A 25,426-nucleotide genomic window follows, 5' to 3' on the forward strand; every position below is an offset into this window, starting at 1 on the left:
CCCAGGATCGAGCATTGTTTCGTTCTGCTGTGCATGGGGTCGCTATGAGTCGGTTCCGACTCGATGGCACCTGACAACAACAACAACACTAATAATATCAAGCAAAAACAAAAGTGAAGGGAATATCATAGCAACCCTTACAGTGAAATCTTTTACTTATATTAAAGTTTAAAGTGTTTTATGACTTATTCATCAGTTTCTTTCCTATGTGGAGCATGGTGATTCTGTATAATAAACATTGGACTGCAGACCACAAGGTTCAAGCCTACCAGTTGCTCTACAGGAGGAAAATGAGACTTTCTGCTCCTGTAAAGATTTACAGCCTCGGAAACCCTGTACTTGGATCACTGAGTTGGATCTTGATAGCACTTAACAGCAATAACAACTTTTCTCTAATAACCAAATTACAGAGTAGTATGCTTCCCAGAAAAAGCCAAACCCATTACTGTAGAGTCCATTCTGACTTACAGTGACCCTACAGAACAGAGTACAGTTGTCCCATAGTGTTTCCAAGGCTGTGATTTGTTACAAAAGCAGACTGCTACATCTACATCTTTTTCATACAGATGTGAATTTGAACCACTGACACTTTGGTTAGCAGCTTAGCACTTAATCACTGCACTGTCAATGTTGCTAATTGTATGCTTACTAGAGAAGAATTTTTTCTCCTTCGTAGGCATTAGATGAATTTGCAACCAAACTAATTCAGAACAACCACTATGCAATGGAAGATGTGGCTACTCGCCGCGATGCCGTAAGTTTCTTAGTTCTTTTTATTCTTTCTGTCCATGAAGTACCTTTTTTTGTTTAAACCTGTGTTTATTGTTTTATTTATTTATTTATTTATATGGTAAACTGAGTGATCGTTTACAAGGAAGAACATCGGCTTTATACCATCATTTCATTGCAATGATTACAATCTCCTCCATGCATCATCATTGAACAGTATTTGATTCCATTCTCTCTTGTTTTTGTTTTTTTGGGGGTGGGAAGTGGGGGATAACAATTTAAACGTAAGTACTTTTTCTAGAATCTTGCTGAGAGTAAGAACTAGAGATTTACATAGCCCCTTTCCTTTCAGCTTTTGAGCCGCCGCAATGCCCTTCATGAGAGAGCTATGTTTCGTCGGACCCAGCTGGCTGATTCCTTCCATTTGCAGCAGTTTTTCCGTGATTCTGATGAGCTTAAGAGTTGGGTCAATGAAAAAATGAAAACTGCCACAGATGAAGCTTATAAGGTCTCATACTTTCTTTCCTTTTTTTTTTTTTTTTTTATAAGAGATACAGCTTTAATCACTACAATGAATTTTTTCTTGATTGTCTGAAATTCTTTGGGTCTTCGGGGAAATTTTGTGCTAAGAACCCTCTTTCTCTCCTCCTTGTAAGAATCTTCTGAAATATAGCTCTATCTCTCCCTCACTTTATTCTTCCTTCATTCCTTTCTTTCTTTTTTTTTTTTAACTCCATGAACTTAGTGAAGGTTAACAGGCAAGATTCATCAGCTTTACATTCAACAAATGATACATTTCGTCTTGATTACAGTCCCCTTCTTGCAACAAAATTTATTCTTCTTCCTCTCTGTGGCTTCTCTTTTACATCTTACATTTCACAAATGAACAGAGCAAAAATATTTGATGTACACATCCAAAACAAAAAATAGCCAGCTTCCTGCCTACAGGCACACAGCCTTACTCAGGGTATCATACTTTTTACATTGCCATATGGTACTTGGCTAATACATACAGGTAAGCTCAGAGTATTTATCTAAACTTCTCAAATAATAAGTCATAGCTAAAGAAAGAATTGGAGGACTCCAAAACTATATCATTTAATGTAAGCTGTTTTACACCTCCTCCCTGTGAAGGTGTAGGTAGGAGGGTTAATAACATACAAGTACATGATAGAGCCCCCTTCTTTTGTTGGCAGGACCCTTCTAACCTACAAGGAAAAGTACAGAAGCACCAGGCTTTTGAAGCTGAGCTCTCAGCAAACCAGAGCCGCATTGATGCCCTGGAGAAAGCAGGGCAAAAGTTGATTGATGTCAATCACTATGCCAAGGATGAAGTAGCAGCTCGTATGAATGAGGTCATCAGTTTGTGGAAGAAACTACTAGAAGCTACTGAACTAAAAGGTAAGAGATGATATTTTCAGTAGATGCTGATAGGAATGTTTGGAAAGTATCCTTTCCTAGTTAAAAAATGTTTTTAAAAACAAAGAGAGCCTTGGTGGTACTAAACTCAACAACCGCTCCATGAGAGAAAAGTGAGGCTTTCTACTCCTGTAAAGATTTACAGCCTCAGAAACCTTATACAGGGTCAGTATGAGCAGGAGTCAACTCCATGGCAGTGGGATTGATTTTATATTTTTTAGGTAAGTGTTTTAAGGACATGTACTACCCAGTTAAAATGTGGTGGATGAATGCTTGGGTATTAGGACTATTTTTCTATGTAAGAGTTCCTTGGCTTAGTTGCTGATATGATAGATGTGGTTGACTGTGCTGATTGGTGGGGGAAGCCTACGTAGAAAAAATGAATTGGCCCTATCATTGAAAATTAAAGTTGAGCTTTGAGCTAAGGGTGTTTAATACTTTCCAAGTGCTCTTATCTTATGGAGGTGAGCATGTTTTTCAGGTAACTTCTAGTTCAGTCTCTAGAACAAGGGTGGGGAACCTATTTTCTGCCCAAATTTATAACATCATTCACAGGCCATACAAAATTTTCAGCTTAAAACGTAGCCTGCTGTTTGGTCAAGCACTTAATTAACTTACTCCTAAATGATGGCTGGAACTGCTGTTGCCTTGACAGGACCAGACCAAATGATTTTACGGGCCTCATATGACCCATGGGCCAGACGTTCCCCAGTTCTGCTCTGGTGGTGGTGGTGGTTATGTGCTGTGAAGTTTGTTCCGACTCATAGTGACCCTGTACAGGGTTTCTGAGTCTGTAAATCTTTATGAGAGCAGAAAGCTTCACCGTTCTTCCATGGAATAGCTGGTAGTTTCAAACTGCTGACCTGAAGCAGCCCTAGTTGTAACCACTACGCTACCAGAGCTCCTTCAACCCTGCTCTAGAAGATAAAAAAGTGGATGGGATTTATATTTCTTTTAACTATTTGATAGAAATGAAGCTAACTAAAATTCTAACCCATAGTACTTTACTAAAGTAGCATTGTTTATGGAACTGTGTTGCTAAAAGGGTAATGTTAAGAAATAGAAAATTCAGCTTGCCTCTTTGAACAGGAATAAAGCTTCGTGAAGCCAACCAGCAGCAGCAGTTTAATCGCAATGTTGAGGATATTGAGTTGTGGCTGTATGAAGTAGAAGGACACTTGGCCTCAGACGATTATGGCAAAGATCTTACCAATGTCCAGAACCTCCAGAAGAAGCATGCCCTACTAGAGGCAGATGTGGCTGCTCACCAGGTAGAGTGCGAATTTGGGGTTTTTGTTAGGCAAGTGAACATAGAAATAATAAGGAAGAATGGCAAGCAATATAAAATGAAACTAACTTTAGAAAGGATGTATTGAATTTTCTAGATGGCCTTATATTCTAAATAAGCTTCTGTTCAAATAAAACTGTCTTCCCTGAGAGCTTCCCTGAGTCCAAAAGGGTAAAGAGATGACAAAAAGAATACTTGCAGGGCTGGGAAGAGGACCTCTGTCCTAGAAACACCTAGACCATAGTCAAGAAGAAAAAAAAAAATTCTGGAAATGCCCATAATTGCCCCATGTCGGTCCAAGCTTTAAAGACTCTCTTATCTTCTATTTGCAGGATCGAATTGATGGCATCACTATTCAGGCCCGCCAGTTCCAAGATGCTGGCCATTTTGATGCTGAAAACATCAAGAAGAAGCAGGAAGCCCTTGTTGCTCGCTATGAGGCTCTCAAGGAACCCATGGTTGCCCGAAAGCAGAAGCTGGCTGATTCTCTGCGTCTGCAGCAGCTCTTCCGTGATGTTGAGGATGAGGAGACATGGATTCGAGAGAAAGAACCTATTGCTGCATCCACCAACAGAGGTTAGTTTGTCTCCATCAGATAGGAATCAAGTTGAGAAAGGGCTATAGCCGCATAGCGTAAAGTGATGCATTTCAAAATGATCAGATGATAAAAAGTTTAAACTATTGAACAGCATCATGGTGGTTACTGAAGAGTGATAGGGAAGGGCTACTTTGTTTCTTCCTGACCTGGATGATTAGCACATGGTCTCTGCTTTCAGGTAAGGATTTGATTGGAGTCCAAAATCTACTAAAGAAACACCAAGCCCTCCAAGCAGAAATTGCTGGACATGAGCCTCGCATCAAAGCAGTTACACAGAAGGGGAATGCCATGGTTGAGGAAGGTGAGTACCTGTGGAAATTATGACAAACTGTAGGGACTTGCTTTTGTTCTTCATATCTCCTCTTTAGTTAAATTGATTTTAGTAAGACTAGGCTTGATGACCATCCCCATTCTTTCCTAACTATATGACCTTGGCTAGACCTTAACCTCTGTGAGTCTTGCTGTTGTATCTGTAAGGAAGAGATATACTGTCTACTCCCAATTTAGTTGTGAGGATTAAATGAGATCAAAAAATTGAAGAGCCTGGTACTGTGCTTGGCTCCTGTAAGTCTCAGTAACGGAGAGCTATGATGGTGCTGTTATTTTTGGTATTTCTTTATGATGATATTATTAATGCCAGTTTCTTAAAATCAGGACCAAAGTCATGGGAGGAGACACACACACACACACACACACACACACACACACACACGCAGAGAGAGAGAAAGACAGTCTGTTAAGGATTGAAACAGTTTTTAAAACCTAGAATCATGAAATGGACTGGTTCACCAAAGTAGTAATGAAAGTTTTGTAAACACACAGAAAGATCTCTTTTTACTCTTCTGTAACGTATCAAGCGTACTTTTCATTGTTCCCTGTTCTCCACCCACCCACCCCCAATCCACCTTCCAGGCCATTTTGCTGCAGAGGATGTAAAGGCCAAACTTAATGAATTAAACCAAAAGTGGGAGTCACTAAAGTCTAAAGCCTCCCAGCGTCGGCAGGACCTTGAGGACTCGCTGCAGGCCCAGCAGTACTTTGCTGATGCCAATGAAGCGGAATCCTGGATGCGGGAGAAGGAGCCCATTGTGGGCAGCACAGACTATGGAAAGGATGAGGACTCTGCCGAGGTAGCTTCTGAGCTTGGGAAGCACTGCACTTGACTGGGAAGCTGACCAGGGATTCAATTGGGAACAATTTAGGATAACTGATGATGTGTGCCATCACAATTGCTTGCGTTTTAAAGTGCTTTAGAATCAGTTTTATTCATGAAAAATCAATCTACTGAAGTAGAGCAAAGACCAACTGTCACCCAGCTTCAAACTTTATTATCATTTGCCATTTTTTTCTCCCTACCATGTACATGAGCTCACATTTTTGCTGGTCATACATTTTTTTTTTAGCTTAAACTCTTAGAATTAGTTGATTATTGGCATGAATTATATATGATTTTTCTCAAAAGATGGGAGAAGAGAAAAGCTTTGAAAATGGTAGTGGTGAGTTCCAGATGTGGAGATAGAAGGGAGTACAGTCTGATTAGGCAGGCAGTTCCTGTTTGTTGGAGAAGGATATCGTGTTTGGTAAGGTAGAGGGTCAGAGAAAAAGGAAGACCCTTACCAACAAGATGGATTGGGCAAGAGGCAGCATCGATGGACTCAAGCGTGGCAACAGTAGTGAGGTTGGCCCAGGATCGGGCAGTGTTTTGTTCTGCTGTGGATAAGGTCGCTATGGGTCGGTACTGACTCAATGGCACCTAACAACAACATTTGTTGGTAATGTGTTCTATATCTTAAAGAAGGTATGGTGAATTAACTTGTATGTTTGGTAGTGTAGTGTTCTTTATATATTGGAGTACTACATAATTAAGTATATAAAAGTAGAGTGAAAAATGATATTTGTAAATCACAGTGAATGTTTCCCCCAAATGTTTATTTAGAAAAAAGGGGAAAGTACAGATCAAACCATTGTGTCATTAAATAAGATTTCAAAGGACAGTGGGCATGTTGGTGAGACAGCTAATAGCAACAGACTCAAAATTCTTGTGCAAGTACTTCATGTGTGATTTTGGTTTCAGGCTCTGCTAAAGAAGCATGAAGCTTTGATGTCGGATCTCAGTGCCTATGGCAGTAGCATTCATGCTTTGCGAGAGCAAGCTCAATCATGCCGGGTAAATTTGACTTTGTTTCGGTATTTATATACTATCTGAGGGGAGGTGACTTGTGATATTAGCAACAGGTATTCTAGTCCCATATGAAATTTTTGTGACAAAGATTTATAGATAGTTTAAAACATGATTTCTTAATAATATCAAGCACCTAATTGAATGTGATTATATTGGTAGGTTCTATGAAATACTCTCATAGATGTATATTTAGTATATTTGAATTTGGGATTTATTGTGTCCTTAGATGATGCACCGTGGACATCCTTTAACTATGTTTGTCCTTTCTTTGGATTTTTAGCAACAAGTGGCTCCTATGGATGATGAGACTGGGAAGGAGTTGGTCTTGGCTCTGTATGACTATCAGGAAAAGAGTCCTCGAGAGGTCACCATGAAAAAAGGAGATATTCTCACCTTACTCAATAGCACCAATAAGGCAAGGCATAGGAAATGTGTGTATGTTTTCCATCAGCACCACCAAATTGCTTAGTTGAGTGCCTTTGGGTGGTTATATTGCCCCAAATCAGGCTGGTTTAGAATTTGAAGAGACAATAGAGTTTCCTAGACTAATCTCTCATGTAGTACAGCTTTATCTTGTACTGCATATGGTCAAAAAGACAATGAATATGTGCAAGTAGTATAGATTCATGCTCTCAAGGGTAGCTTTTATTGTGATTGAACATCTTCAGATAGAATCCCTTATAGAGAGCCAAAATCTGCTTCTCTGTAACTTCTATCTTTTTGTTCTTAACATAAGAATGTAGATTCTTACCACATCTACATCTCAGCCCCGTAGGTGATTGAAGCCAGCTGTGACATCACCCCATAGGCTTTGTCTACTTCAAGTTCACTCAGTCCCTGTTCCTTGACAGTGACATGAAGTGAGACACATGATTATTTGACTAATTCCGAAGGATACTACCTTCCAACTTGGTTAAAGCTAGGGAAATGATTTTGATGAAACATGCAATTCATCTTTTTTTTTTTTTAACTTTTTATTGTGAAGTGGGTGAAGGTTTACAGATAAGATCATCAGTTTTATGTTCAGCAAATCATACATTTTGTTTCACTTCAATGATTGCAATCCCCTCCATGTAACAATTGTCCCACTTCTTCCCTATGCTTACCCATGTACAAATATCTTCTTTCAAACTCTCATTATTTGAGATCTATATATAGATATATATATGTAAGGACCTCTGGTAGCATAGTGGTTACGAATCGGGTTGTGAACCTTAGGGTCAACAGTTTGAAACTACCAGCTGTTCTGCGGGAGAAAGATGAGGCTGTCTGTCTCCCGTAAAGATTTACAGCCTCAGAAACCCTGTACAAGGTCGCTATGAGTCAGAACTGACTCCATGGCACATAACCACCACCACCATATATATTCCACTCTTCCTTCCATACCCATTCAACCTGTGTCTCTGTCCATGTAGCTATACACAGAAAACTGTTCCAGGGTTGTGTATATGTCTCTATTCACTTCTATCCCCTATAGGTCTTTATCATACCTGCTTTATTTTTACCTGTCTTAATTCTTCTGTCAACCTCCCTCTTCTTGTATATGGCCCTCCCCTTCTTGCATATTGATCTCATCACCCTAGTTAATATGTGTCTACTCTCCGTTGTTGAGTGCTGTCAAGTCGGTTCCGACCTATAGCAACCTTGTATAGGGTTTCCAAGGAGTGTCTGGTGAGCTTGAACTGCTGACCTTGTGATTCAAACCAACTTTGCAGTCCAGTGCATTAACTCACAGCGCCACACCATAACTCTGTCTACCCTCTAGTCAGTGAAATACTCTCCCTTCACTCCCACCCCTGGTAACCATCAAAGAAAGTTTCTTTGAGTATAAAAATATTTTTTTGAGTTATTAGTGGTCTTATGTAATATTTGTCCTTTTGTGATTGACTTCACTCAGCATAATGTCCTCTAATTACATCCATGGTAAGAGGTGTTTCACAGATTTATCATTTTTTCCCCTCATTGCATAGTATTCCATTGTATGTATGTACGAAAGTTTATTTATCCACTCTTCCATTGATGGGCATTTAAGCTGGCTCCATCTTTTTGCTATTGTGAATAGTGTTGCAGTGAACATGGGCGTGCATATGTCTACTTGTGTTCTGGCTCTTATTTCTTGTGGTTATATACCAAGTGGAGGGATTGCTGGGTCAAGCAGTATTTCTATTTCCAACTTTCTGAGGACGCACCACAACATTTTCCAGAGTGGATGAACCATCTTCCCTTCTCACGTAGTGTAGGGGGGTGCCAGTCTACTCCCTCTCTAGCATTTTTTGTTTTTGATTTTTTTAACTTTCTATTAATGCTAGTGTGAGATGATATCTCATTGTTTTGATCTGCAATTCTTTAATGGCTAATGATCTCGAACATTTCTTCCTTGGTAAAGTATATGTTTATTTCTTTGTGTCCATTTTTTAATTAGGTTGTTTGTTTCTTGTATGGGTATTGTAGTTTTCTATAAATTTTAGAGATTAATGTCTTCCTTGGTAAAGTATATGTTTATATCTTTGTGCCCATTTTTTAATTGGGTTGTTTGTTTCTTGTATGGTATTGTAGTTTTCTATAAATTTTAGAGATTAATCCCTTCTCTAAAAAAATTTCCCTTTTTACTCTTTTGGTGGATCCTTTGATATACGTAAGTATTTCTAATTTTTAGGAGGACCTAGTCATCTATTTTGTTTTCTGCTGTTTGTGTTTTTAGTAATGTTTGGTAGTGTATTTATGCCTTATGTTAGAGCCCCTAAGTTTGTCTTTATTTTTTTATTGATGATCTTTATAGTTCTAGGTTTTTAATCCATGTTGAGTTTATTTTTGTTTATGGTGTGAGATACAGGTCTTGTGTCATTCTTCTGCAAATAGATTTCCAGTTGAGATTCATATGTTTCTGCTGGCTCTTAATTTCAAACAGCCCTGAGCCAATCCCACTGATCTGACTCTGGTTTATTTGAGAGCAGTGTTGTCCAATAGACCTTTCTATGGTGGTGGTGGTGGTGATTAAATGCCGTCAAGTCTGTTGTGAAACTTTATATATCTGTGTTACCTGTGCAGTAGCTATTAGCTACATCTGGTGGAGCTTGTGTGACTGACTGAAGAATTGAATTTGTAAATTGTATTTATTTTAAATTTTATTAGTCACACATGCTTAGTGGCTACAGTATTGGACAGCACAGTTCTAGAGTGTCTAAACAAAGAGAGCTATCCTTCATGTTTGGGTGTCATTGCTACTTCATGTATGACCGTCTCCGTCCTTATGCAAAGACTCTGACAGTCATAGGATTCTCTTAAAATGATTACAGCTCTATTTAGTGTGAATAGGTAGGCACACAAGTTAGAGTCTTCCCTTCTCAAGAAGGAATTTTTTGAGAATGGTTGTACAACCTAATGAATGTCATCATTGTCACTGAATGATAACAAACAGAAATGTTGAAGTGGTGTGTGTTTTGCAGTGTGTGTTTTCCACAGTGAATTTTATTCTCATTCCCCCATCTTTTTTTTTTCTTCTCTCTCTTTTAGGACTGGTGGAAAGTGGAAGTGAATGATAGGCAGGGTTTTGTGCCAGCTGCATATGTGAAGAAATTGGACCCCGCCCAGTCAGCGTCCCGGGAGAATCTCCTGGAGGAGCAAGGCAGCATAGCACTGCGGCAGGAGCAGATTGACAATCAGTAAGGGCAATATGGTCAGATCACAGAGGTCCAGGCTTAATTGGCATCACATTTAGTTTAGGCACAGTTTTCTGAAGCTTCTGAAACAGATATACTTCTGGCGCCAATATGTACTCAAGGACATCGTCTTTCTACTTTCCCCAAATAATTTTTAACCCACAAAATGCCTTTATTGAAGCTAAAATCATAACTGATGTTTTATTTTACTTTGTTCCCACCCACCCCCCATACCTGGTATTTATGGGTTTCTTTTTAAACAGCATTTTTGTAATCATAACCATCATGATTTTTGTTCGAGCTGCTTTCTGAAATTGGATATTTAAATGTTTTAGAGTTTTGCCCTTTCAGAAGGCAGCTACAGAGCTGCTCTCTCTACCATGGCTCTGTGTTCTGAGAATGGAATTTTTTTTTTTTTATCGAATAAGTTGTCTCCTTTCCATACTGTTAAAACTGTATTGATGTGTACCCCTCTTTTGTGGCGTATCTTATACCCTGAAAACAGCAGTTTGGGATAATTAGGAGCAATCCAGAAAATGTATTTGCACTAAAGTATAGAATAATTGGATTTTTTGATCCTGATGATCCCTGGAAAGATTGGAATTATTTGCACACTTTACCAACTCTTTCTGTTGAGACAAAAAGGAAAGGTGTACGGGTTTATAGTCTTTCCAGGGGCTTGAATCATAAACGTGAGAACAAAAAATGTGGGCTAAAGATGGTTAGCGCTTAGTAAAATTTCTCCCTAAAGGGTAATAATTTTTTATTCTCTGGACTTGCTCTGTGAAATTAGCAGTACAGGAAAATCTACTGCCTAAGAATGGCAGACTTCAGGAAAATGAAAGCAAACTAACCCTCCAGTTTAATTTTCCTGCTATTTCTTTACTGTGACTTCATTCATGGCCTAGCTTACTTCTAATAGCTTTTGAATGACTCCTTATTTTCCCCACTTAAAGCATCCACCATCATGGCATCAGTTGGAGCTGCCACTTTTCACTCCCCTGGATTAATCCCACTAATTTGTGCATGCTTTTGCTGTGCCCCCTCTGTGCAGGACACGCATAACTAAGGAGGCCGGCAGTGTATCTCTGCGTATGAAACAGGTGGAAGAACTGTGAGTAGGCTGAAAGCCTTGCTGAGCATCCTGTGTCCATTGCTATACCTGTCCATTCCCTCTCTGCTGCTTCCCTTGAAGCCAGTTGTTCATCCAGAGAGATGAGGTGGTGGGGGCAGCTGTGCTTCTGTGCAGCAGCTTTGCTCACAAGGATAGAGGTTTCGGTGAAGCTGTGTCAATTGATGGCTACTTATTTCTCTCATTGGTTTTGTCTATGAGCAGCTGTGTGATCAGTGTTGTTGGTTCCCCTCTTGTTGGTTCTTTGTGGTGGACCAGCACCACTATCAGTAGCAAACCCAGAGGCTGATTCTAAAGTATTCCTGAGTAGGAAGGAAATTATAAATAACTCTTGTAAAGAGTTCTGATTCTTAGTTACTTACTGCTTTCTTATTTCAATTTCGGAAACTTAGATTTGATATTCATGCCAAACTTTTTTTTTTTTTTAACTGTTAGTTCTGCTGACTTTGTCATTTTCACATCTTCAAAGGTAGTAAGGAATTCAGCCTTGCGTATTTTTGTTTTCAAGGATTATAGTAATAGTCTGATTCTTCTTAAATCTTCCAGATAACATATGATACAGATAATCTGTACTCCACCTAATTTTCTGTATGAAATTGCCAAAATTTTCTAAATATAATTTCTGAAATTCCCTACTGATGTAAAGATATAAGTATCCTATCCTAATCAAACTATTTTAAAGATCATTATACCCTCTCTCACTGCCCTTGTTTGGGACCTGTTTGGAAAATTGTAAGAGAGGAGATTTTTTTTTGCTCAGCAAATTCATGTCATTTCTCAGCTGTAGTTGCATGAACCCTGTGTTATTTTGCTACATGCTTGTTCCTAGTCATTTGTGGTTGTGTTGTTAGAAGTGCAGAATTGATCTGGGATGAGTGTGCCTTGCTGTTTTCATCCACCTAGTTGTGAACAATACAACATACACTTGTCCCTAGGGCTGTAGTGTGTATACTTAGGAGTTTCATCTTCATCTGTGCTCTGGTATTTTGTCACCTGGGCAACATTATTACAAACTCATAGCCTTGGATCCACAGGTTGGAGACACCTGGTGGTTTGCCTTTATGGTAACATCTGTAGACAGCTAACTGCCTTCCTTGTTCCTTCTTGTCACCCTCTTGAATTACTTCAGATATCATTCTTTGCTGGAACTGGGTGAAAAGCGTAAAGGCATGTTGGAGAAAAGTTGCAAGAAGTTTATGTTGTTCCGTGAAGCGAATGAACTACAGCAGTGGATCAATGAGAAGGAAGCTGCTCTGACAAATGAAGAGGTCGGTGCAGACTTGGAGCAGGTCGAAGTGCTACAGAAGAAGTTTGATGACTTCCAGAAGGTATGGGAACTCTTGTAGTTGGTCTAAAAAATTGATTAAAGACTGATTTTTACTCTTGACGTTTAATCACAGATAACTAGAATGAAAATCTATAACATAGGTTATGTTACTACTACATTTTAAATTACCGTAATCAAAACTTGCCTTGAGCCTGTTGTTTCATGAACCAGTTTGTAGTTTCAAATGAAGAGATGAAATTTTTGTTGCATGTTGCTTAAGAGCCTTTCTAAATTTAAAATATAAAGAAATGTAAAAATATTCTTAGAACCAACTAAAATGTGGCAATTTTTTCCCCATAGTGGCTAGGTATTTAAAATTTCATCACTTTTTTTAACTTTTTATTACGAACTGAAGGAGCTCTGGTAGCATACTGATTACAAGACAGACTGCCAACCTCAAGGTCAGCAGTTTAAAACTACCAGCCGTTCCGCAAGAGAAAGATGAGGCTTTCTGCACCCGTAAAGATTTACAGCCTCAGAAATCCTGTGCAGGGTCGCTATGAGTCAGAATAACCACCACCAGAATAACAACATCACCACCACCACCATATTGTGCATTGAGTAAAGGTGTATAGAGCAGATCATCAGTTTTACATTCAACAAATCACACTTCATTTCATCTAGATTGCAGTCCACGTAATGTAACATCACATATCCACTCTCTCCCTTGGTTTCTTGTTTCCGGTTCTCCTTTTTCCCCCACCCTTCTGAATTATACGTCCTTAGGTAAATGCTGCCCTTTGATCTCAAATGGTTGACCATTCCATGGTGTCAGTAGGTGTTGTTCAGTGCCATCAAGTTGATTCTAACCCATAGCCACCCTGTCTAGGGTTTCCAGGGAGCAGCTGGTGAGCTTGAACCACCGAACTTGCAGTTCAAACGACTTTGCAGTCTGACGCATTAGCCCACAGCACCACACCAGCACTCCCCCTGTATACTTATCTACTACTCAGCTGAAAATTGAACCAGAGTGAGTTCAGTTCCAGACCTGAAGGTTGACTAAGGGCCCGCATAGTCATAGGGTGCCTTCAGTCTCTATTTGACCAGTAAGCCTGGTAATCTTTATGATTTGGAGTTTGTTCCATATGCTCTCCTACTCTATCCAGGATCTTCTAATGTGATCTCTTCCAGAGCAGTTGGTAGTGGTAACTGAGCACCATCTACTTCTTCTGATCTCAGGGTCTTGAAGACTGATGTTTCATCACATTTTAAAAATATTATTTCCTTCCTCTCTCCCTTAAAAAAAAAAAAAAAAGGCCTAAGAACATCGAAACACATTGGATCAGAATAGTGGTTCATTAATTATAGGTAATTCACCTTTGAGACAGACTTGTTGCCAGTACCATATTTTCAGTTTCTTTCTTAATGGTAATCAGTACTTCCTAATTCAGGTCACTGTCAAGGAATAGAAAAACGAATTTATAGGATGTCTGTTAGATGACATTTGATATAACTATCATTTCAGAATATAATTTGTGAACATCTGTTACCATCCTTTGACTTTCTATTGTGACTCTTGCTCTAGGATCTGAAGGCCAATGAGTCACGGTTGAAGGACATTAACAAGGTGGCTGATGACCTGGAGTCCGAAGGTCTAATAGCAGAAGAGGTGCAGGCAGTACAGCAACAGGTGGTTATTTTGATTTTGGATGAGGCTTTGTTGGCATAAGAAAAGCAACTTATTTCCTAAGTCCTTCATAGCTCAGTAAACAACTGTTCATTGTACAGAACTGTGGCTAGGAGGCAGAACAGGTCCCCTTTGTGACCTAAATCATCTTGTCTCGCTCTTTGGGCCAATATCCCATACCTTCATATAGTGGGGAAAACCAGCTCCTAACTTTCCGTTACTGAATATGTAACATTTGTTTAACATTTGTATGAGTTCCTCATAAATAAAAAGTATTTACATATAAATACTTCATTCCTCTAATAGGCTTTCAAAAGCTGTGGCATTTTTTATGTTTTTCTATAATTCTGTTTCCAAGTTTGACAATAGTGAGTATTCCTGAGAGGTGTGTGGTAACACTGGTTTCCCTTTCTCCTTGTAGGAGGTGTATGGCATGATGCCCAGGGTAAGTTCCAGGTGCTCTGTTTGAAACTTGAACATGAGAAGGATTAGATCTTGGGAAGACTGTATAGAAAGTCATATGGTAAAAATCTGTTGAAAAAGAAATATCAGAAATTTGCTTCCATTGGCTATTCTCCAGAAGATCAAAATAGTGTTTTTATTCCTTTAGCTTTTTAAAAACTTATTCCACACCTATCATTTGTTGGGTTTTTGAAAAGATTCTGTGAGTATTATGTAAAGAAAATTTTTTTGTTTTGTTATTAAATTTTCTCATTCTTACCAATTTTACTTGTATAGAAGATTGGAAGTTTTCTCTCCCATTTGCTTAATTTCTCCCAACCAGTCTTGTAACTTGCTACCAGCCAAGGATACAGCTCTCAGAGATGGATGGGGGATGTGAACCTCCCCCTGGGGAAATACTGCAACTTTAAAAGGAAGGAAGGAAGGAAGGGCACTGTTTTGTGTTGTGCTGCCTAAACTTCTCTTTTGACTTAGGATGAAGCTGATTCCAAGACCGCCTCCCCCTGGAAGGTAAGAATTCCTTTGTAAATTAATGTCTTCAAAGGTTTCACAAGAACATAAAACTGTTTTGTGCCCTTTTCTTGAGTATTCATGCTTGCTTGATCCTTTGGTCATTTCTAGACTTGTCTGGATATAATTTCCTTCTGATCCTGGTATTACAAGGGGCTTCAAAAATTCATGGGAAAATAATCTTTTAATTTCATTTTCCACAAACTTTTTGAAATCCCTCATAATATTCTTAGGTTCGGCACTGAACTGCGAACCACAGAGCAGCAGTTCAAACCCACAAACTGCTCCTTGAAAACCCTACACAAGGTCGCTGAGTCGGAACTGACTCAATGGCACTTAACAGTAACAAAAACTTTTTTTTTTTTTTAAAGGTTTTCATTGTGGATTGAGTGAAAGTTTACAGGGCGCATCATCAGTTTCACATTCAACCATTCATATAACTTGTTTCATTACAATGATTATAATCCCCTCCATATACCATCAGTAAAAAGTATTTCTCTATATGCACTTTAGCTTTTAAAAAAACACACAAACAAAAAAAAAACCCCACTCAGGCATATATAATAATTTACATCTCCAAAGGGCACGTTCTGCAAGTCTGCTCCTGGCCGCCAGTTCTTAGTCCTTCTTTTCTTAGTTGATGAATCTAGAGTCCTCAGCCACACCCCCTCTCCACAGTTCTGCCAGGCGCATCTGTGGCCACTCTGCTCCTTCCCCCACGTGGTCTCACCCAAGATGGCGGGTCCTGGAGCAGCTGAGCGTCCCGGACTAGAAAGCAATAGATTTCTAGCTTCTGCCACAAATTCCCCCAGCTGTGAGCCTTCCAACCTTCTAAATATTACTTTATATGTGGTTCAGAGTTCTGGGACCAGCCCCTGAGCCTGCTTGGTCAGGTATTTTGTGTTGTTACTGGCAGAGCTCCTTTACTGCACTTCCACCTGATCCACCATCTTGTTTGTTCTCCCAACATACCTTTTTTGAATGTGGAATCTCTTGCAATGTGGTGCTTAATATGCACAAGTAAAATGATTATATGCAAGTGCTTAGTATGGTGAAGCAGCCCTGGTGGCACAATGACTAAGTGCTTAACTGTTAATTAAAAAGTTGGCAGTTTGAACACCAAAGCAACTCCATGAGTGAAACACAGAGATTACAGCCTAGGAAACCGTATTGGGCAGCTCTCCTCTGTCCGGTAGGATTGGTTTCAGCCAGAATTGACTCCTAAGGTTGACATTCTTTTAGTCTAGGCCAGTTGTCTTACCCAGTAGAAGGCATGGGTAAATGACTATTTTATAAGGATCAGCACAAAGCTGGTTCCACTGAGATGGTGGCTAAATATGTTCCAAATGTCCAACTTTTCTATCATCTCTGACCTCACTCCTCTCTTCAGTACTCTCTCTCCAGTCTTTGAGTTTAGTAATTATCTGCAAAGTCTCACAGAACTCATGACATGTATTTATAGTTAAGTAGTTAATAGCGTAGTGGTTACGAATCGGGCTGCGAATCTCAAGGTCAGCAGTTTGAAACTACCAGCTGTTCCGTAGGACAAAAATGAGGCGTTCTGCTCCCGTAAAGATTTACAGCTTCGGAAACCCTATATAGAGTCGCTATGAGTCAGAACCGGCTCCACGGCACATAACAGCGAGACCGAGGCAAGTGTGTTACTGAGAGGACTTGTCTGCATCCTTCCGTTGATTACAGAGACATATTTTTAAGTCTTTCATTTGGAATAAACCTGTGCATGCATGAATTAGAGTTCCACTCTAGTATCAATACTTTTTAACTTACACTCATATTTCAGTTTGAGTTATAGGCAAATTAGGGAGGTTTCTACTTTATAGAAGTACATTTTCCTGAAATATGAAGAAATCATAATAATCTAAAAAAGAAACCTCAAACCACACATACCAAGAGGCTTCTAAATTGATGCTTTTTAACTACCCAGTCATCCTATCTGACTTGTCTTGAGGACCTAGGCTGATAAAAATCTGTTTCTTTTGGCTTCCTTCATCTGACTTGGCTCTAATTATTCTGCTTGTTAAATTAGGTCTCCAAATTTAGTCAGGGAATATTTTTTTCTTTGATTTTTCCTTATTCACAATCTTATATTTTTCCTACAGCAGAATTTGATCGTGGGTGTTATGGGTGGGCAACACCTTATCTACCTGATTTCCTAGAAGTTTTTATGACAACGTTAAAGTTTTTTTGAGGAAAGTATTTTAAATATTGTCATAGGCTGGGTTCTATAGAGAAGCAAAACCAGTGAAGTTTATATATATATATGTGTGTGTGTATATATAAGAGAGAGGTTTATATCAAGAAAATGACTTACATAGTTGTAGTTATCCCAAGTATGTGGGTTAGATGTTAGGCTTGGAGGCTTCTGACTCACAGATCTGCAGGGCTGATGAACCAGGATTGACAATGGCAGGCTGCTGTCAACTTCCAGGACAGGAAGGTAATAAAGTAGCCACTCACTCAAGTCCAAAGTATCAGAGGTCAGAGGATGAGTCAGATGCAAGATACAGATGCAAGCAATGTCTGATGTATCGGAAGCAGGCTACATCCAAGGAAGCGTCCCTTCAATTGATTGTCTGCTCATAGCTTGACCTCATCATAAAGAGTTATTGTTGTTAGGTGCCATCAAGTCAGTACCGACTCATAAGTAGATTACGTGAGAGGTAATGATTTTGGGAAGAAAGCTGATAACACTGGTTTTTGTTTTACAACTGGTAAGGCTTTTGCCTTAGCTGAAGGGGACACTTAAAAGGGACAGCAGCCCAATTAACTATAAATAGAAATGAAGTTACTAGTGCAGTAGGAGGTGTACATAAGCTCAGCTGCCAGCATTTATTAAATTGAGTGTGTTTACTGAAGTAGTCTGTATTTGGACATAAGAAAAACACTAATCATTAGCCTTTGTGTGAACTATGTTTTCTGTTCATCCCAGTGGTTATAAGCATGGTTTTACCATTACTTTCACTATCCACTGGGTAAAATGAATCTGAGCTAAGATTGGTCGTGTACTTAGAATTTGTCTCGTGATTTTTTTTTTTTTTTAATGCTGCTGCTCAGAATTTTAAGTTTCCCTTTAAGATAATTTCACTTGGCAATTAGAACCTAAGTAATGGCACTTACATCTCAGACTTCTGTCTTAATTGGCAGACACTTGATTCGATTTGTTCTCTGCTTTCCTCCCTATATAGTCTGCTCGCCTGATGGTTCACACCGTGGCCACTTTTAATTCTATCAAGGTAAGAAACCAGTTCTTGTCTCCCTCCCCAGTTTTTTTTCACCACTCTCTTTCCCTTGTCTATAGTGGAACTCTTGTTCTGTTTCATTACAGCCTGTCTGCCCTTCTGGGCCAAGAGTGTCCAGGGCAAATAGCAATACTCTTCATAGCAGCAAAGTGAATTGGTTGGCTTTCCTGGTCAAAAATTTGCCAAGTCCAAGCTATAATTGCTACTCTTAGAAGCATTGGTACTTTCTAAGCTTGGAAAATTAGTCTCCATTATATTTTTATGTCTTGGGTCCTCTAAATATTTATGTTGTCATTGACAATTTTGCATTTTCAAAAATTTTAATTTTTAATACTGAAGTTTTTTGCCTTTTGGCTTCAATTAGGGCTGGGGATCTGTCTGGGACAGCTTCTCAGGAAAGCAACAAATGCCCTCCTGTCTCCTCACAACATCCACTATCTCTGATCTCAGCAAGGTTTGCCTCCATCTGTATAAGGTCCCTGGCAACCCAGCTTTACAAGCTCAAAATGAATCACTGAGGTCATTGTGTTCAGATACAATAAACGCTTTGGAATTTATTCACTAATAATTGATTATGAAGCAGTTGTTAATCAGCAGCCAAGCTAAGATTGAGAAGATAAGTCAGTCTTGCCTCTTACTGTTAAAAGCAGTCCCTAGACTGGTGTTTGTTGTGTGTTCAAGCCACTGGGTTCATCAAGCTTTGGCTCAGTTCTGATTTTTTGGAGTTTTGTTGCAGTTGTATGCCAATTTATTCAACTAGAAAGGTTGGAAACAGGAAATCATATGTGCCCTAACATTTCCTTCCAAGTTAAGCCTCCGTCCTTTGACCCTTTCCCCCAAGTCCTCTTCTGTGGTGGACATGACCAAAGAGGGTTTGCAACAAGGCCGACACTTTTATTGTCATCCCACAGGAGCTGAATGAGCGTTGGCGGTCCCTGCAGCAGCTGGCGGAGGAACGGAGCCAGCTCTTGGGCAGTGCCCATGAAGTGCAGAGGTTCCACAGGTAAGGTGGCCAGCACAGAGCTGGAAGGAAAACAAGAATTTATACTGACCCAGTTAGTGGCACCATAGGATAAGCACTCAATCTCAGGGTTGGTTTGAACCGCAAGGTCAGTGGTTTAGACTCACCAGACGCTCCTTGGAAACCCTGTACAAGTACTATGGCACTTAACAACAACAGTTAACCAGGACTTCAAACAAGTTTGTTCCAATTTGACCCCCTGCTGAGAACTTTCCTTTACACTCCAGGTATACTATCAGAATAGACATTTTAATAAGATTCTCTAGGTATTCTCTATATGAGAACCACCTCGGGAATCTTGTTCAGGCATAGATTGATTCAGTGGCTCCAAGGTGCAAAGGTCAATTATGAGTAGGGGGTCAAACTAGAATGAATTGGTTTAGGCTCTGCCTCACACTTGGCAGCTGAGAGCTGTCGAGAGAAACAGTTGGATCTTGTTGATACTAAGGATGTTTGGTAACTACTACTAGGTAAAGTGTTCTCTTGCTGCAGGTACCTGTTTTTCCCTGTTCAGTTATGACTAGTGAAGTGAAGCCAGAAGAGATCCAAATTTATAAAATACGGTGTACCAGAACAATCAAAGGTGGTGGTTATGTGCCGTGGAGTTGGTTCCGACTCATAGCGACCCTGTACACGGTTTCCGAGGCTGTAAATCCTTTTGGGAGCAGAAAGCTTCACCTTTCTCCCACGGAACAGCTGGTAGTTTCAAACTGCTGATCCTGAAGTTAGCAGCCTGATTCGTAACCACTATGCTACCAGAGCTCCTTAGAACAATCAATAGAATGGGGGAAATTAGGGATTGGCATCCTGCTAGAAACTTAATCTCCCTCCTAGGACATAAGGGCAGAGTTAGTGTTGCATAGCAACCAGATCTCTTGATTAGCATAGTTGGTAATAACAGTGGCCAGCTCAAAGATGGCAGCTGTCTGCATCGGTTTAAATGTGTGTCTGTCTCCATAGCCCTGGCAATAATTCAATGTCATGTGTTAGACTCCTGAAAGGGATCACTGTACCTCTTCCACTCTCCCATTGCAGGCCTTTGACCCATGTTTGCTGCTCTGGTTATTGTTCCAGTATTCCAGTTATTGTCCCACCTTTTACAAATGCATATCTGTTCCAGTTACACTGTGTCTGCCATAACCAGTTTGAAGCCCTGTGCTCTTTCTAAAGTTATTGGTGGTAACTACTAACAGATGTATAAATACCAGCTAAATGAATTACATTCCTGCAGTTATCCTGTAATCAAGGCAGATGTCCTCAGCACTTGCTAATTTGAATGTGTATCTGTCTTTCCTATAGAGATGCTGACGAAACCAAAGAATGGATTGAAGAGAAGAATCAGGCTCTAAACACAGATAATTATGGCCATGATTTAGCCAGTGTCCAAGCCCTGCAGCGCAAACACGAGGGCTTCGAAAGAGACCTTGCTGCTCTTGGTGACAAGGTGAGAGGATATGAAATAACTTTCTGACATTTTTGCCTGGGGCAGAGCAAAGTCTTAACTTTCTGCAGAACGAAATCCCCATTATTTCTGTGTGCTCACCACCTTCTTTCTGCAGGTGAATTCTCTTGGAGAAACAGCAGAGCGCCTGATCCAGTCCCATCCTGAGTCAGCAGAGGACTTACAGGAAAAATGCACTGAGTTAAATCAGGCCTGGAACAGCCTAGGAAAACGTGCAGATCAACGCAAGGCCAAGCTGGGTGACTCCCATGACTTGCAGCGTTTCCTTAGTGATTTCCGGTAAAGAGCAAAGCATTACCTCTGAGTTCTGGAGCTTAAAAACCTTTTTAATGGTAGTTTTTATAATGAATGCAATACATATACAATGTAAAGTATTCAAATAGTTCTGGATACCAAGAAGTCAAAAATCAGTCTTTACTTTCCTACCCAAGCATGTAGATGTATAAACACATACACCCTTTCTCCTTGACCAACATTTTATTTTTTTCTTAGGCATAATTTCACTTCATTCATACAGTTATACCAAAGTCTTTCACTGCCAGCTACTTTTTTTTTTTTTTTCCTACTTTGTTTATTGGTTTGTTCATTGAATGGACTGGATTTGGGGGCCTTCAGCCTATATCAGTGTTTGATTTTTTTTTTTTTTTTTAATGTTTTATTGTGAATTATGTGATAGTTTACATGGGACAACATTAGCTTTACATTTATCCTATTGTATATCATTTCATTGCCATGGTTACAGTCCCTTCCATGAATCATCAACCAACCAAAGGGTATACACTACAAGCCTGCCTCCCCAGTCGTCAGCACACTGCCCCTCTCCCTCTCTGGATCTAAAGTCTCCAGCTGCTGCATCTCTCCACGTCATCGTCTCTGCCTCCATCTCAGGCATCACTGCTTCTCTGGGTAGGGTCCCACTCTCTGCTCTTCTCCCTTGATGGTCCCAGGGACCTCCGCTCCTAGACTGAAAAGTTAATCACTCCCCTCCTTTCTACAAAACGTCTACCTTTACATTTCCAACCCACAAGCAGTCCTGATAACAATTACTCACTATTGTATCACAAGAGACCCGTCTGCATTTCATTTCATCAGCCCCGCCTAGACAGATTGGATACTACTCAGTGGAGATTCTACCTTCCTTCACACCCTCTGGATCTAGGTTCCCTCTTGAAAGCTTGTAAGCCAGTCACTTCTTACCTTTGTAGCCCACCCATTTTGGGTAGCCAATGTCCAAGTTGCCCATCCCTGTCTACTCTTGTGTATGGAGGGGGTGGGAATGATCCTTGCTGTAAAGATTTGTTCCCTCTTTTGAGCTACTGCATCCATAGGTGTAGGTCAAGTTCATCAGATTGTATCAGATTACTCTTTTTTCCTCTTCTTTCTTCTTCTAGTTGAGTTCTGATCATCCAGTCATTGAAGCCAGGTCAAGTAGGTATCATCTGCAAGTTGTGGGTGTTTTTGTGCATATAGGTCCCTCTCTTCTTATCAGTTGGACGCTTCGCTCCCCGCTCTAGTCCTCTGTGACTGTGTCACTGACTCTGGGCCCAAAGAGTCCCCAGGTCTTGCCACACTGCTGGGCAACCAGGTTTCCACCCGGGTTCACAGGAGTCTATTGAACATTGTAGGGCTTAGCTCGCAACTTCATTGCTGTTTTTCCCTCACTTCCCCTTATTGGTGACGAATGTGTCAGCTACTTTTATTTAGAAAAATTTTAAGGCTTGTAGAAAAGTTGAAAGAATAATACAATGAACATTTATATACCTTTTGTTTATAGTTAACTGTTAGCTTTTGGTGATACTTACTTTATCTGTGTATGTATGAGAGGGCTCCAAAAAATTTGTGGGGAAATTCCATTATCTTTTCATTAATTTTTCCACAAACTTTTTGAAGCACTCTTGTACATACACTTTAGTTTTTCTAAATCGTTTTTAAGTAAAGTTGAAGATACATGGTCTTTTACCTAAAAATACTTCAGCAGGTTATCTATCTGTACCTGTACTTTTCCTTATCAGTATATGCATGTATACATATATGGACATTTTCCTACATAGTTATGTAACTACATAATGGAACTACATTTCCATTTTCACACCCAAGAACTCTCACAATAATGAATTTTCATCTATACTTAATTTATGTTTTTTCGAACTGTGGCTTTCTGTTTTCATCCCAGATACATTCAAGGATTTCTCACTGTATTTGATAGTCTTGTTTCTCTTGAATCTGGATGCATACTATGAGTTTAACATTTTATGTGTGTGTGTTCTAAAAATATATATGACAAAATATTTGCCAATTCAGTAATTTTTTTACCTGTATAATTCAGGGACATTGATTACAGTCTTCATCGTGAGGTTTTGTAAGAGCCTGGGTCAGTTGTGTTATAGAATGACCTCATTCTTTTTCATGGTTTTTTAATGGTCACATGGAATGTGTGACCCATAACTTGTTTTAATAGTACCTATTTAGGGCAGCTAATGATAATTTTACATATACAAGGCAGCTTCAAAAAGTCCTTGGGAAAATGGAATGAAAGATAATGGAAGTTTTACTGTTGGAACCCCTTTAGATATATTTATATCATTATATGTACACATTTTAAGAAACGATTAACTATATCCATAGACATATGATTTTTTTTTAAGACAATCCTGTTGAAAGTCTTTTTTGGTATAAAGTTTAGAAAATTAAGCCGTAGCTATTGTCTATGTTAGAACCTACTGTTCTCTAGGGTAAAAATATTTCAGTAGTAAAACCAATGCATTTTTCCTAAAAGGGAGTCTTGATTTTTTTTTTTTTTTTAAATATCCCAAAACAGGAAGCTTTGTTAGATTAGATTAGCCCAATCTAACCAGATAGGTTTGAGTAACCCAAAATAACTATCTGAGGCAAGAATTATCTGTAGTGTTTTCTTTTCCTGGGCAGAAGGCCTGCTTTGCAGATAATATAATGACTGTTCCTCTGCGGATCTGGTTTCCAGGGACCTCATGTCTTGGATCAATGGAATACGAGGGTTAGTATCCTCAGATGAGCTAGCCAAAGATGTCACTGGAGCTGAAGCTTTGCTGGAGCGACACCAGGTGGGTAGAACTGCCTGCTGAATAGCTGAAATGTGGCAGTTCTGCTGGCCTGTGGAAGGCACCACTCCCCATCATTTCTTGTGAGTCCGTGCTTGACATGAGAGCAGGCATCTATTGCCAATCATTTAATCCCTCCTCTCCTCTTGGCAGGAACACCGGACAGAAATTGATGCCAGGGCTGGCACTTTCCAGGCATTTGAACAGTTTGGGCAACAGCTGTTGGCTCATGGACACTACGCCAGTCCAGAGATCAAGGAGAAACTAGATATTCTAGATCAGGAGCGTGCAGATCTGGAAAAGGCCTGGGTTCAGCGCAGGATGATGTTGGATCAGTGCCTTGAACTGCAGGTACAATTGCTCTAGACAGTAGCTTCCCACTTACCCCACTTTTCTGACCTGCTATTCATTGCCAAAAATTCCCCGTCCTCAGCTGTTTCATCGTGACTGTGAGCAAGCTGAGAACTGGATGGCTGCCCGGGAAGCCTTCCTGAACACCGAAGACAAAGGAGACTCGCTGGACAGTGTGGAGGCTCTGATCAAAAAACATGAAGACTTTGACAAAGCAATCAATGTTCAGGTTAGACTTTTGCATTAGAGTCTGAGTCTGCAGCTTTCCCAGTTCGTATGTCTTTCTCTCTTAACAGAATCAAAAGTAGACATGATTCCTTCCTTAAGTTATAGCTCAAAGCAATAACTTGCAGTCTAGGAATAATGAAATAAACACAAATAGAAAAACTTTTTATATGTAATTGCTGAAATTTCTGAGGTTGTAATAAACAGAGTATCACTAGAAAATAAAATTGTGAAAGAGGAGAAGAACAAATGGGTAGATAAGGGAATTAGATGAACATAAAATCAGAGATGTAAAACTTTGATATTGAAACCATTTTGTAGAAAATCTGACAGCCTTTTTTATGATTAAACCAAGGTCAAAATTTGTGTGCCATCTAGCCTCTGCCCCACCCCAATGTGACCTGGAATCTTCTAAAGTTAAACTATAGTAATGATTGAAATCAGTCTTTCTTCTGGCTTTTACTCACACACTTCTAAAGTGTCAGTGTATTCTGATCCTGTCACCAGCTAATTCTCAAGTCACCCAAAGTAACCATTCTTGCCTCAAGATCTGCAGTCTGGGCAGAGTCGCTTTGCCCCACCTTGACCTTCTGCCTTTGTTTGCTGACAGGAGGAGAAGATTGCTGCTCTGCAGTCCTTTGCTGACCAGCTCATCTCTGCCGGTCACTATGCTAAAGGAGACATTTCTAGCCGTCGTAATGAGGTTTTGGACAGGTAAGTGTTCTGTGGTACTGATGTGTCTCATCGACTCCAGGAGAACATGTACCCTTGGGATTACTAAAGGAAAATAAATTAGTGTTTCTGTAGGGTAAAGAATATTCACATATGACCTATAAGTGTTTTACTTTCTCAGGTGGCGACGTCTAAAAGCCCAAATGATTGAGAAAAGGTCCAAGTTAGGAGAATCTCAAACCCTCCAGCAATTCAGCCGAGATGTGGATGAGATTGAGGCTTGGATTAGTGAGAAATTACAGACAGCAAGTGATGAATCCTACAAGGATCCTACCAACATTCAGGTGAGCTGAACATGAACAGATTGGACAGTTGTCTCTGAAGTAGCCATGTTATTGAGTAGATTTTATTAACTAATCTATCAG

The 25,426-nt window shown here is 39.8% G+C and overlaps 1 protein-coding gene across 1 annotated transcript in view; it reads left to right on the top strand.

Moving 5' to 3' along the window:
* Positions 1–25,426, top strand: part of SPTAN1 (spectrin, alpha, non-erythrocytic 1) — a 93,127-nt gene that overhangs the window by 38,106 nt on the left and 29,595 nt on the right. The window contains exons 13-36 of the mRNA XM_006834837.1: positions 677–754; positions 1,082–1,237; positions 1,926–2,130; positions 3,238–3,419; positions 3,769–4,012; positions 4,213–4,335; positions 4,947–5,164; positions 6,109–6,201; positions 6,497–6,631; positions 9,730–9,878; positions 10,930–10,989; positions 12,137–12,335; positions 13,860–13,964; positions 14,383–14,406; positions 14,898–14,933; positions 18,140–18,187; positions 19,105–19,196; positions 20,514–20,658; positions 20,774–20,955; positions 23,657–23,756; positions 23,907–24,104; positions 24,187–24,333; positions 24,940–25,043; positions 25,183–25,345. Coding sequence (XP_006834900.1) covers positions 677–754; positions 1,082–1,237; positions 1,926–2,130; positions 3,238–3,419; positions 3,769–4,012; positions 4,213–4,335; positions 4,947–5,164; positions 6,109–6,201; positions 6,497–6,631; positions 9,730–9,878; positions 10,930–10,989; positions 12,137–12,335; positions 13,860–13,964; positions 14,383–14,406; positions 14,898–14,933; positions 18,140–18,187; positions 19,105–19,196; positions 20,514–20,658; positions 20,774–20,955; positions 23,657–23,756; positions 23,907–24,104; positions 24,187–24,333; positions 24,940–25,043; positions 25,183–25,345 — 3,186 coding nt within the window. The remainder of the gene's footprint in view (positions 1–676; positions 755–1,081; positions 1,238–1,925; positions 2,131–3,237; positions 3,420–3,768; positions 4,013–4,212; positions 4,336–4,946; positions 5,165–6,108; positions 6,202–6,496; positions 6,632–9,729; positions 9,879–10,929; positions 10,990–12,136; positions 12,336–13,859; positions 13,965–14,382; positions 14,407–14,897; positions 14,934–18,139; positions 18,188–19,104; positions 19,197–20,513; positions 20,659–20,773; positions 20,956–23,656; positions 23,757–23,906; positions 24,105–24,186; positions 24,334–24,939; positions 25,044–25,182; positions 25,346–25,426) is intronic.

The sequence above is a fragment of the Chrysochloris asiatica genome, unplaced genomic scaffold, assembly GCF_000296735.1.
Source record: "Chrysochloris asiatica unplaced genomic scaffold, ChrAsi1.0 scaffold00014, whole genome shotgun sequence".
In the NCBI taxonomy this organism is placed as follows: Eukaryota; Metazoa; Chordata; class Mammalia; order Afrosoricida; family Chrysochloridae; genus Chrysochloris; species Chrysochloris asiatica.